General features: G+C 35.2%; 1 protein-coding gene across 1 annotated transcript in view; it reads left to right on the top strand.

Moving 5' to 3' along the window:
* The first annotated feature begins 4,442 nt into the window (after nucleotides 1–4,442).
* LOC132704817 (paired mesoderm homeobox protein 2B-like) overlaps nucleotides 4,443–13,598 on the top strand; it is an 85,402-nt gene continuing 76,246 nt past the window's right edge. The window contains exon 1 of the mRNA XM_060675084.1: nucleotides 4,443–4,755. Coding sequence (XP_060531067.1) covers nucleotides 4,443–4,755 — 313 coding nt within the window. The remainder of the gene's footprint in view (nucleotides 4,756–13,598) is intronic.

Genomic DNA, 13,598 nt, shown 5'->3' with positions numbered 1-13,598 from the left:
GCACATAGAGTTCAAACGCTCTCTCTTATAGATTTTTCCAACATAAAATCAATAACGATTCAAATTACGACTTCAGCTATAAATAAGGTTCCACCTGTTTTAGTTTTGGATAAATATGAGGATGTAACTGTTTGTGTGGTTTCAACTATTCCTTTTTATATTGAGATGATCAGTGCTCGTTTGCTTATTACATTAAAAAAGCCTTCTAGGGCGGCAACTAGAGTTTGCATAAACCGGTGGATAAAGATAGGTTTAGAGAATAGTGGTGTGGACACTTCTATTTCTACTGCTCACAGCACTCGACATGCTTCAACATCGTCTGCGTTTCGTAAAGGTGTTTCGATTGATATGAGTCGAAAAACGGCAAGTTGGTCAGAACGCTCTAAATGTTTTGCCCTTTCTTATAATAGACCTATTTGTACAGCCAGGCTCTTTTGTTAATGGCATATTTGCGATTTGGAATTTGTTTTCCAGAATTTTTGTGTTTTCTTGGACAGCTATTTATTTAATATTTCATAAGCTTCGATTTCCTTAGCCGAATAAAAGTCTATGTATATTGATTTCATAGAAGAGGTGTTACATATAATTCGAAGATCAAACGAACTTACCTTTACACTTGTTTGTAAAAATCACCCATTACAGTACTAAAACGCCCTTTGGCAAATTTATTATAAACGGGCTTTAAAATAGAATGAGGTTAAGACCATATATGGCGAGTATACCATGTATGGTAAGTTTTTCCACGGTTTTTGACTCTGCTTTGGTGCCACCTTGGGACTATAATTACGATCGAAATTTACTTACCAGGTAAGGTCGTTTGATCATCGAAATATCGGTCTCAATGCAACAAATAGGTAGTATATAAATACACCTTAAAAGTAGAAAATTAATGAAATTATTCGTGAATAAAGCAATTTCGCGTGCAAGATGCTTAATAGGAATGGAACATTTCATCCCGATTTTGAGTGTTCAAAAGAGTATTTTATACAGAGAGACGTTTAAACACATTTAGAATGAAGCGATCTATGGCGTAAAAAGCGTTTATCCCGTTTGGCCGATTTCCGGCGGCGGCAATTTGTCCACAGGTCCCCCCTGCCGCCCTCAAGATTCGCCCTCATCTCGAGGGACAGCATCACGCAGCTGCCGCCCCTTGCCTACCGCCGTTTTCGTGTTTACCTTTCGACTTACGTTTGAAGACGATGAACTTTTCTGCAGATCTACACACGTTCAGGTGAAAATGGATTCGGATTGCCTTTATTCGTCCTCCTTTATGGAGTACTTCGACGTCTTCTGGTAATTAGACTTCTATGACATGTTTTCATTCTCTTATTATCATTTAGAGGATAGTTTCAAAATGTGGTAGTACAAAAATGTAATGAAAAGGTAATAACCGAGTACCATATATCTTTGTAAACAACACTTAGATTTTAGCACTGACTTGGAAAATGGGAGAGTAGCCAACTAAGTACATAATAATAATATCTAAAGAATTTATTTAAAATAAGACAAAAACATGTTTTTCTACATGGTGACATTTTCACCCACGTACCAGATATATGGGCCCTCATTTTTCCTTTATTGATGAGTAAAGAGAAATGGATGAGTAATTAAAATATACTAACGGCTGTCGATTTGTAAGTATATTTCTTTGATATGTAATAAAATGGCAACCTTGAAACCAACCGAAAGATGTTCCAATAACTCTTCACTATCGGTGAGTGAAACAATTATTATTTTAAGTGTAATGATTTCAAAAAATACGATAATCAAAATTTTACTGTAGAAGAAACTGATATTGCCGCACTACTGGGGTTGAGAAGTTCACCTTTTTTAAATTTTTGCTGGACAGAAAGAGAGCAGGTTAAGTCAAGAAAAGTTCTGGCAGAGCAGTTCTTGATGAAAATAGTATTCCGTTGATAACTAGAAAACTTTTATGGAACACTTCATTTTGGCATGGAAAAGCATAAGCATAGTTGTGGATGACGAAAGCAATCGTTCTGGACTCATACAGTCTTTAACTTCATCTTGGTGAAAGCAAGAAATTATGGTTAACCACACAAAAATATAGAATTTGATAAAGAATGAATTATTGTGGTCGACTCAATAATTATCATGCCCAGAGGAGATGACAGTTCTTTAAATGAAGAAGAATATTATGATTGTGTATAATAAAAAATAAGGGTAACTAACACAATGCCTAACTTTTATTCTGTTAGAATGTATTTTTCTAATTTTTCCTATCTTTCAAATACTAGTCAAAATTGGCGTCTTAAAGCATAATAGTAACGAAAACCTTTATAAACCATTAGATATCGGTGTAAAACCTCCTTCCTGTTAGAATCTGCTTTTTCGCCTCTTATCGCAACGAAATCTTACATAGAAATGCAGATATGCACTTAAAACCCCTCTTTTTGTGACAAATAATTGGTTTTCGCTCTTGATTTCGAGCAAATTATAGATAAAACCTTCATTTTCATAACTTACCGGACTGAAATCTACATTAAAACTGCAGATAACCACTTAAAAACCCACTTTATTGGATTGATAGTAGGTTTTTCTTCCATTTTTCAAACAGATTAAAGTCAAAATCGGCTCATCCGACACATATCGAACCTAAAACCGCATCAAAACTGCAGATATCATCTCAAACTACCATTTTTTGGTATGGTACTATCTGTACTATAAAAGAACGATTTTTGCAATGAAATCGATGCCAAATAATGAAAGTGACTTAATTATGTTACTGTTACTATTTACATACCTGACGAGGTTTTATTACTCTACACATTTCTCAAATAAACTCTAGAATGAACAAATCAAGGATAATTTTGCTGAATATCATGTGAATATGTATACTTATTTATGATTTGGATTTTAATTAAATCAGGGCGTTCTAAAAATACGTGGCAACATTTTAGAGGGCAATTTCTAATAAAAAAATATGAAAAAAGGTTTTATAAACATGAGATCGGAAATGCAGAGTTTTTAAGATAGTTTGAAAGACAAAAATCTAAATAAAAATTACTCGATTCTGTTGAAATTTGACAATGTTATTTAGTCTATTAATAGCTTGATTTAGCCCTAAAATAATAGTTAAATCCAGTGGCGTCTCTGAATATTATTGGCAAAAAAATGCACGACACTTTGTTCTTGGTAACGTTAATATTTTTTGTTTGATTAAGTATCTAAAAAGACAACTTCTTTGCTTCTAGTATTTTTTTTGCATCTCACTTCGTTTTCGAAAAAAAAAACATTTTCATTGCATGTCACTCGAAACCACTGGTTTATCAATTTTTGCTTGAAGTGCTTGGAAATTGGGATGGTTTGGTAATGTTATTTGGTGTATAGACAGGATGATAATTTAGCCCTAGTAGAAAGTTAACTCGAGTTCGTCGTCCAATGATTCGTTAAGTGTGAAGGTGTAGGGAAATGGATGGTGGATATTTCCAACACTTGCAACTTGTTATGCACGCCACTGGTCTTAATAATTTCAGTCTATTAGGTCTAAATTTTAATAAAATTGGGTGACTATTTGTTTAGAAATTAATATAATCCAAAACAATCTTTTTTCACATTTTTCTAAAATATCTCTCTATATTATTCAAACAATTGAATGAAAATTTCAAAACTAGTCCACAATTTTCAATTTTTGGATAGCAACCGAACGTCCCATAACCGGTCGGATCTCTTCCGCCTCACACAGACGTCCTATTTCGCCCACCTCCCTCGCAATATTTCACGCCGCCCTCCAAACAGGTGTCTAGAAATCACGCCGACTGTTGATGCAAACCAAGAAAAACAGATAAGCTTTTCCGAATACAAATTTAATTTTGCACGGCGTGCAAGACTCCGTTTTAATATTCCTCTTCGAGAACCTGCTGGTGACGTCCTCCTCCCCGCTTGCATGTGTGTGCGTGCAGCTCGAGTGTCACCCTCCGTGTCGCGTGCCGTTACGTCACCGGGCGCGACCAATCGCGACGCGTGGCGTTCGTAACGCGACCAGTCCGATTCGTCGGCGTGTTTGTCCTCGAACACGGCCACGCCCCGCCGGGGGATGCTGCGACGCTTCCTCCCCCCCGCCGAAGAAGGGTGAGCGAGGCAACGTTATTGAATTAAGCTTATCATTTGATTTCGGGCAGACAGTCGGTTCTAACGCGGGAGAACTGTGCCGCTATCTTGAAAAAATCGCGCAGCGCGGTCTAATCGCCATAATTTGATATCCGGACTTCTGATTCGATTATTCCTCCACCGGTCGGAAGTAACAAGTTTACAAGTGGCCTCTTTGCAAACCGTAACGAGAAAAATTAGGAACGATCGCCTCTACATACGTAAACAGTGACTTTTGAGGCGTCCCGTATATACACAGTGACGTGTTTATATTCATCGCCTTCTTCTTCCTAGTAATTCTAGTAACCTAACCTGCGTATACCCGTAAACCCATCATGGATTACTCTTACTTGAATCAGGCCTCGTTCGATTCCAGCTGCCTCCAAGGGGCCGGTATGGATCCAACGGGACTTGGTAATATGCCGTGCTCCTATGGAGATCTGACTTCTTGCAGTCAGATGTCTCAGGCCGCTTATCGGTACACGGCGGCCGCGGCTTCAATGGCCAGGTCGTATAATCCGACGGCCGCTGGCCCGATGGGAGTCCACCATACACCTGGTGGGTCGCAATGTGCGGTCATGGGTGCTAGGCCTCACGTGCAAGACGTCCACAGGGCGGGAATGTTCCCCTCGTCCATGAACCTTCAGAGTAAGTGCTTTAGTTTGGTGGATTTTGCCCCCCTTCTCTACACCTTCGCCTGACTCAAATTTCAAATCACTTAACGTTACAATAATGTGCAAATTCAAATTTATTTCATTGGCAAACGGTCGATTTTGAAGTAACTTGCGGCCATTAATTATTAATTGCTGATAGTTTTTTCGGTTTCTTCTTGGACGTGTTTTTATTTATCCTCTTTTTCTTTAGCTTTAACGAACCACCTTCCTGTGTAATCGTTTTCGAATATTTTACTATCTTTTATAACTTTTGCTCATCATTTTTAATTTAATTTATTAATACATGTTATTCGAACAAAAAAAACAGTCAAGCAGTATTTCATGCCCAATTATATTTTAAAACGCATTTTTCCTACTCCCTACCATAAAATCACCATTTACGGGATGTGGAAATAGTGTATTTAAAACTGGCATCTGAAGTGGACATTTTCGGTACTTTAGTCACAGGTTTGATGGTCGCATGTTACGTCACTCAGTGAACGTGTGTGAATGTCAAAATCGCTGAGGTCGTTCCAAAACAAACTCGTAACTGAAGTGTTTATCAAACTAATTACGTAATATCGGGATTGTACATTAATTGTTGCGACAATAGCTTCAATAAAAAAATGTTGAGGGACTTAGTAATATCCTTACTTATCTCCTTTATCAAAACTGCCCCAATAAACGGAAGTTGCTAGAATTTTTTTGGATGCTACACCATATTTTAATTTTAACTTGAGTAATATATTAAATGTAATAATAACAATTAGCAGTTGCTAACAGTATTTTTTCAAATAGCTGGACACTCTTAGTTTTGAACCAAAAAATCTCCGGTCTTTTTATTATTTTAGCGATCTTGGCAGTTTAACGGAATTCGCAGTTCATGGTTACTACGACCGTATGATATGTTATTGTCGTCGTATTTATTTTTTAATTATTATTAGAAACAGTGAACGATCATTACATACCAAATTGATTGTTGGGGGTTATTTATTTACTTATACCATATAGCTACTAGAAAATATAGATGCCTTTCCTATGCTGATAACACTTATGAATCAATTGTGAAAAAAAAATTGAGAAGGCTCATTTGATATGTCACTTAAAGTATCGCTTTTAACCAGTGTCCTTGCATCATTAAACAACCAACATGGCCACAACAGATCGTCAACAAGTTTGTATTTTTATAAAATATGTCCAAATTCCATTTAATCATCAGGCAACGTGGAGTTAAGTGTGTGGATAGAGCTGTTTAGAAAGAAAATGGTGCAAAGTGCAGATTAATGGGTGAGACATAGCCCATCAATTTTTACCGTAGCAGGGCCACTATATTATCTAATAATGATATGATTTATACAAACAAGGTTACTTAAGGGACTGCTTGGAGCAGAGCAATTAAAGCACAAGACGAATTGCTAAAAAGAAGAATATTTCCAAATTCAGTAGAGGTACGCAAAACACTTTTTAACAGTTCTGTTCCTAAAGTTAATACTTAATACTGCTAAATACTGCCTTCTGGACTTCAGCGACTCCAAGCGATAATAGTTCAAATTCTCATTATTAGAGTAAAAGTGCATCTCTTTCTCTCTATTCGAAACTTTCTAATTTTCTAACTTTCATGCCATATTGCTAAAATCCGATGGAATGGTTTTTTCCATTTTGTTTATAGGTCGGATGCAGCCTGTATCCATGGCTGAAGCTTCATTGAACAATAAATTACCGCTCTACGTTGGGCTTCAGCATCTTTTATTGTTCCCTTTAATACGTTCATCCGATTTGGAGCGATTCCAGAGCAAAATTTTTGTGTAAATTGTTACCAGTAGTCTAGTCTTCACATCTATATGGAAAATGATATAAGTCAGCAATTTCCCAAAGACTACTTGCTATGTATATTATGCGAGTATTTTATTCAGCATGTTGTGTTTGGTCACATTTTCTTACAGCGCAAATGTATTCACTGAGCGAATCGCGCAACTAAAATACCGGAAACGATCAAATGACTACCGAAGCTGGCGCTTTAAAGTGGCACTTTGCCCATGTAGGTGGGTATTTTAAAGTAGGGAGTAGGGGACGTTTCTGGGTTTTTGAAAAAGCCTTTGTAAATAAGTTTTTCAGTGAACTTGGATTAAATAGAGCCTATAGGAAAAAACTAGATAATGTTGTCATTTACTGATGAAGATATTGCATGTTTAAGAACTTCAAAATAGGAAGTAGTCTTGAATTACTGAAATTGATTTGTAACTATAGTGAAATAAACGGATCTTTGCCCTGAGCTTCGTGAAAATTCAAATTCAATATTTAAATGTCTACCAGGTATAATTTTGATGTACAACTATGATTTCAAATGAACAATGTGTGTAGAGGGTCGATTTTTCTTAAGTAATGTTATATATTGAGATGTAGTGAGTGCATTTTGGTAGAGGATTCAATAAAATTCCAGTAAAACCCAAATTTTATCTATTTTGCATCGTAACTCCAGTTTTGATTCGGTCTTGATGCCAATGAGGAAAGTTCAAAAACCCCTTCGCTCGTTGCCTCCGATCGACTTTCGTAACAAGATTATTCACAATAACTTTCGCTGCTATTAAATTATTTAATTTGGCCGAACGGTTGCCTCCGAGGAGTGTAACCTTGTTAGCGGGGTCCCGAACTGAATTATGGCCTTATGAAGCCTCATCCGATGAGAGAAAAAGAGCTTCTTCGACGCTTTGCAGTCAGTCAGTCGCGCGTCTTTTGCTCGATCGGGTGAATATGATTCGTCCGAATAGCTGAGATTCAGTGAGTGACTTGCTCATTCGATGTGAAACCCAGTGGCGTGCTACGTATGTGACTCATTTTGCGTTCAAAGTGTCCTGACATCTGATCTTAACTAAGACTATTATGCTTCAAATAATAAATTTGAATTCCATTTAGCAAGATTATTACTAGGCGCTATTCCTAAAATAATTCGGTGGACAACAAAATTTCTCTACAAAGCAACGACATACTAAAGTTAAGTCTACTCAATCGCAAATTCATTATAAAAAAAAAGTTTATATAAACGTAGGGCCGACCATGCTTAGTTAAATATTTAAAAAAACTGTAATTATAGTTGTGAAGCCAGTGCTGGCTCGAACGAATAGATTTGGTTAGTTGTTAGCGAAAGACATATACGCCAATGACTTTTTGCTTTTATTAGGTTTCTTTATTGATTTATTATCCAGACCCTAATTACATTAAATAGAACATTCAAGTAACCCTCACAGTGGTGGAAATTCACTAGTTCGCGGTTAAGCCTGTACATAGTACTTAATCTATATATATATATATATATATATATATATATATATATATATATATATATATATATATATATATATATATATATATATATATTTCACGTATTGATTCACGGATGGAAAAATGTGATGACACTTTATTCCTGGATATCATCCGTTCGCTTGTTGAACTCCGACTGGAATCCTGCAGACGTTTCGCCAAAATCTCACTTGGCATCTTCAAGATTTTGGCGAAACGTCTGCAGGATTCCAGTCGGAGTTCAACAAGCGAACGGATGATATCCCGGAATATAGTGTTATTTTCTTTTATTAAAAATTTATTAAATTAATAAATAATAAGTTATTATCAATTGTAATTATCAATATTTTAAGTTTTACTTTCATTGCTTTATCTATGGTAAAAGTTTTAAGTTGATTAGGCAGCTTATTAAATATATGGATATTTCTTATATAACTATTTTTACACTGTTTTTGATCCTTGTGATATTGGTGTGCTTTTAATTCTGGTTATACTCGAAGAGTAAAGATATTTGTCTCTTAACGTTTTGTAATGATATGTTACTGACTCCAATGAAAGGAGTCGGTCTGGGAAGTGATTTTTATGTCATTTTTATATATTATTGATAAAAGTTTATTTTCGTGTCTCTGCAACAGGCTCAGACACCTATAAGCTCCACCCCAACCAACTATTCCGTAGCTGATGATGCTATGGAAGAACGCATAATAAAGCAGTAGTAATGTATCCGTTTTCATTATTTTAGTTTTATTAGAGTTTATTATTTACTTTTTCGTTTGCTGTAAAACGCAATTCAAAATGAATGTGTTGGCTAAGTGGCGACTTTTTATCTTGAAAAAGTCGGTTTCAAATAAATAGAAATTCATGATTTTTCACTACCAAATTTGTAGAAGGACCATCATAAGTTTACAATAAAAACACTCAAAATAACCCTTTATAACAACCCAATAATAGAATTTCCGACAATAATTTCCATGTTCACGAATTTTTAATCGCCATTTGGCACACGCTCAATCGGATGCATTCAATCCTATCGAAATTCAGGAAATAATCCTTTTATGGGGCGCCCTTTGTGGCCATAATTTGTGCCTGATATAAAGGAATAATAGGAAATAGGAATACGCAACGAAGAAAAAAAAAACATTTAATAGCTTACTCATTCTCTTAATGTATTTCTATTTCTTCATTTGAAAAAATCTGTGGCTCTAAATAAAAAAAAAATTTAAATAAATTTTTATATTTCATAAAATATTTAAGAGGTAAATTATAAAACTTGACAAATTGTAGAAGAATACCAAATATATAGATTATATAATAAACCCACATTGAAGAATTCCACTACGATGCTTAAACATATTTACCAATATCAGGTTTGATTCATGTACGTTCAGTGCTCAGTGGTGATGGGTTCGAATTTCCGATATTTCTCAAACGAATTTTTGCGTATTGCGCGTGATTTTTTTTTTAATATTAAATATTCGGTTATTTAAATCGGAGCAATGGTGTTATGATGTGAAATAAGCATTCAAACTCATTAGTTAATACTTTCTCAGTGCCTTTACTAGCAATGAGACAGGTGTTAATGAATGTAACGTTTACATTAAATAATTAAATAAATGAAATCCTATTAGTTGATTTGACCAAAACATTTTAAATGAAATTCGTTGATGTTGTATTTTTTAATCAGATTCACGCATGTGTATTATTTAGAGTTCTGAAAAGATTTCCCTGTTGTTACCCACACTTCCTTTTCTAAAAAACGACACACACACTGACTTATTTCAACATTGGGCGTATAATATAAAAAAGGGATATTTTGTTTTCCGTTTAATGGAATATTGATAGTTTAAACGCGATTCTGCCCAAGCGGCAAAACATATGGCGGCTGAGGTTGGCGGACATTTTTCAAACGCGTAAGAAGGAAAACTGCGTTCCCCCACGGGCGATCGATATAGGCGTTTCTTCTGCTTCTCCTGCCGTTTCCGCCGCCGCAGGGCGATGTTCCTGCGACCGAAAATAGCTATGGCGAATTTAAATTGGACTAACGTTTTGCTATTAAACGTTATTTTTGTGGAATAATAAAATGGCCGTTGGAGCAGCTGAAAAGTAAAGTAGTGTGAGTGAAGTAACCATTTTTCGGAGATAATTTTGCCAATCGTATGAATAAGAAAAAATTTACAGTCGATGCTGGTTGAGTAATGAAATAACTGTGATAAGTGGGTTACTCAAAATCGCATCAAAATTGTAAACGAACCCATTTCAGTCACTTAATATAATGATAAATGTGACAACAAATGTCAAAGATACGACACCATGTTTGTTTTCTTTGCAAGCATCTTATCAGAACCATATAACTATTATGCATCAGCATTGATATTTTCGTGCCTTCCATGCCTCAATACATTTCACCCACTAAAATACACTTTGAGCTATTTTCTTTCTGAACGAAGTAACTCTTTTTCGCCGAACATTTAAGAAGATCCAGGAATATTTTCAGAAAATACTGTTTAAAAATCCAAACATTGACGATATTTTGACGTGGAAGTGTCTAAGAACGATGATGTAATAGGTAGATTAAGCAAGCCCCTGTATAGTTTTATGTCTAGGGACATATCATTTTACTATTAATCCTTTTGACTAGGGTGAAAATATAGGTCGAAAACATGTTTCAAAATTTGAAAATAGAATATAGGGAAGATTATATTTCTAGTGAGATACTAAATATTCCACAGCTTCTGCTTTCAGTTCAAAGATGCACATTTTGCACACTTGCTTCCTCTTCTAATAGGTTTGGTTATTTTGATGAGAATTATAACTAGGTATATGACTAGAGGAGAAACTGAGAAATGTCGTGTATTTCGATGTATAATGTCCGAAAGTCGCCAAAATTAAACACTAAGGGATTCTAAATTAAGTGATTTGTCAAAAATATTACATTCGTTTTCATTACTAAATAACCTAACCTTTTTGTTTCCGTTATTTTGATTGGTTCTTATTTTGCTAACGATTAAGGAATATTAATTAATAGAATGTTTCATTAAATATTCCGCATAGTTTTCTTTCGTTGCAAACCATTTCGAAAGATTTTAATACAAAATTAAGAAAATTCTGATTTTCAATTTAAACGATTTATAGGAATTGAAGCAACGTTTCTTAATCCACCAATGATAAATTAATTTTGATAGGTCAAAAATTACTCATAAAATCTCAATCGCAAAAAACTCTGAAAGACTATATATAGTTATATTATTGGTTACTATGTATAATGTGTAATAAGAAATTTGAGAGCAAGATTCCATATGGATCGAAAAAAAAATTGTAAAAAAAATATTTTCTCCGAAATTTTGTCTTATAGTTTTGTTGTAATAAATATATTTGTTTAAAAAATCTTTTTTGCTGTGATATTTGAGTTATTCATTAGTTCTCTTTTTAGTTACAAAATTTGCATTAAAACTGTAATCTAATAAGAAAATTACACATACTAAATTTCTACAAAATATGTGAAAAACTGCGATACTAATAATATTTAAAAAGACAGTTTCATCCTAACGTCTATAAACTATATTTTTTCCAGTGTGATAAGCGGCAAAACGGAGCGCAGCGGAACGACTATTTAATAAACGAGTGACTTAAAAAGTTTACTAAACGTGTTGCATACTATACTTTCTTTACGACTGTTAAATTCACTGACATGATCGTCAGAATTGACAAACGTCAAAATTCAAGCCGTGTGGCAATATCTCCGAAAACATTCGATTACTGTCAAACCCATGGGTAATATCCCGAAAATGTGCGAAATGGCTCCTCGGTTCCCTGAGAAACGAAATTAAAGTGGTACAATGACACTTTGCGCACGCTAGATCGGTGCGAAATAAACTCTTGACTTAAGTGGCTTTAACCACACTTGTTACATAATATGCTATTAAGTACTGGTAACCAGATAGTACTTTTGATCAAAAAATGTTTTTTGGGATTACCAGGAAAACGACAGGTGTCCTTGAAGGTATATGACAATTCAGTTGGGTCCGCAAACCAAGGCAGTCCACTAATAAGGCACATAGTTTTCGTGAAAACTGAAATGAAAACTATCTTTTATTTATATTAGATCACTCTGTGGCAGTCGACTATTCCGATAGAAAACTATTTAAAAGTGAAAAAAATTTAAAAACTTTCTTCGCTCGTTTTTAATTTGAGTGATGTACTTGGTAAATTTCAGCTGAGATATTTTGAATAATTTTAAAGTGTTTTCGCTTTGTAAATTTTTATAATTACTCACTATGAAACCCAGCATTTTAAGTGCATCTTTACCGGTTTCATCAATGTGGTTTCTAAAGGAGAGTTTTGTGTCAAACGTTTACACCAAAGCCTTTAAAAGTGTCACACCTGCTTAATAATTTATCCGAAAATGACGTTAATAAAAAACAAGAAGATCCCAGCCATAAGGGGTGAGTGGCCGAGTTCTCTACGTACTGTGTGCTGTTAAGATACTATTTTGTGAATACCACAGAGTTATCGCAGAATCCAAGCATTCTTAATTTAGAAAGCAGTACAGTGTCATCCATAGCCTTAGTAGCAAATTCTGTAAAGCGAGCTAAGTTGTGGTGCTTTGACCTTTAAAGAAACCTTGTTCTTTGTGCGCTCTCGCAGCGATATCTCGAAAGCTCTGGCAAAGGTGATATTAAGCTACTATCTTGATTCGGGTTTAAAGGCCGTCGTCGGTTGGACTCACACTCATTCTACGTCCAACATCGGAGATGGAAGGACCTCTGAAGAAGCTCGCCACTCGTGCTAGCGAAATGTTAGGAAGTAATTCCAACCGACGACGGCCTTTAAACCCGAATCAAGATAATAGCTTATCAACGGGCCGCGAAAGCCTTAACCAATTTATCAAAGGTGATATTATTCGCATAATCCTATAATTAGAGATGTCAGCTGCTTTTCTCTTCTGGTCTTTTTCCAGACTTCTGAGAAAGTGTTTGTAACTAGGGCTAAGATCAAAACACTGGGCATGGGTTTGACCAAAGCATGGTAGTGGTCTTAAAATAGAATCATCAGTTAAATAATCTGTTGTTGTTATAACCTCCAAAAATTTAGCAAAAGCATTAACAACCTCACCAGGACTGATGAAACACCAGAAGGCACTAGAATCCTGTTTTATATTTTCGGCTTTGAAGATGTGATGATGTGATTTATTGTACTTGTATTTTTTAAATGATCTGATGCTGACGCTTAATTGCTTTAATTATTTCTGGTGTGAACCATATCGGAAATGATCTATTATAGATAGTCGTCGATGACAGTACTGTTGCGGCAAAGCAATTGTTTAGAGGCTTGATTTCGAAACATGTTAGTTGCTATCACGTCAAGTAATGAGAGAGTTGCCCTAATGGAGTCGAAGAACTGAACAACCTAAAATTCGACCAACCAAGTAAAACGCGAGGCATCAGGGTCCCATTTGCAACGTTCATAAATTGGCGAAGATGGTAGTCGGAACGGCTCTCATTTTTTAAGGAATTCATTTTCTAAAAGCCGTTAGCGGCGTTC

This window comes from Cylas formicarius, unplaced genomic scaffold (genome assembly GCF_029955315.1).
Source record: "Cylas formicarius isolate icCylForm1 unplaced genomic scaffold, icCylForm1.1 PGA_scaffold_7__23_contigs__length_41026272, whole genome shotgun sequence".
Classification (NCBI taxonomy): Eukaryota; Metazoa; Arthropoda; class Insecta; order Coleoptera; family Brentidae; genus Cylas; species Cylas formicarius.
Note: the sequence above shows the minus strand (reverse complement) of the source record. Positions and strands in the feature narration are given on the sequence as shown.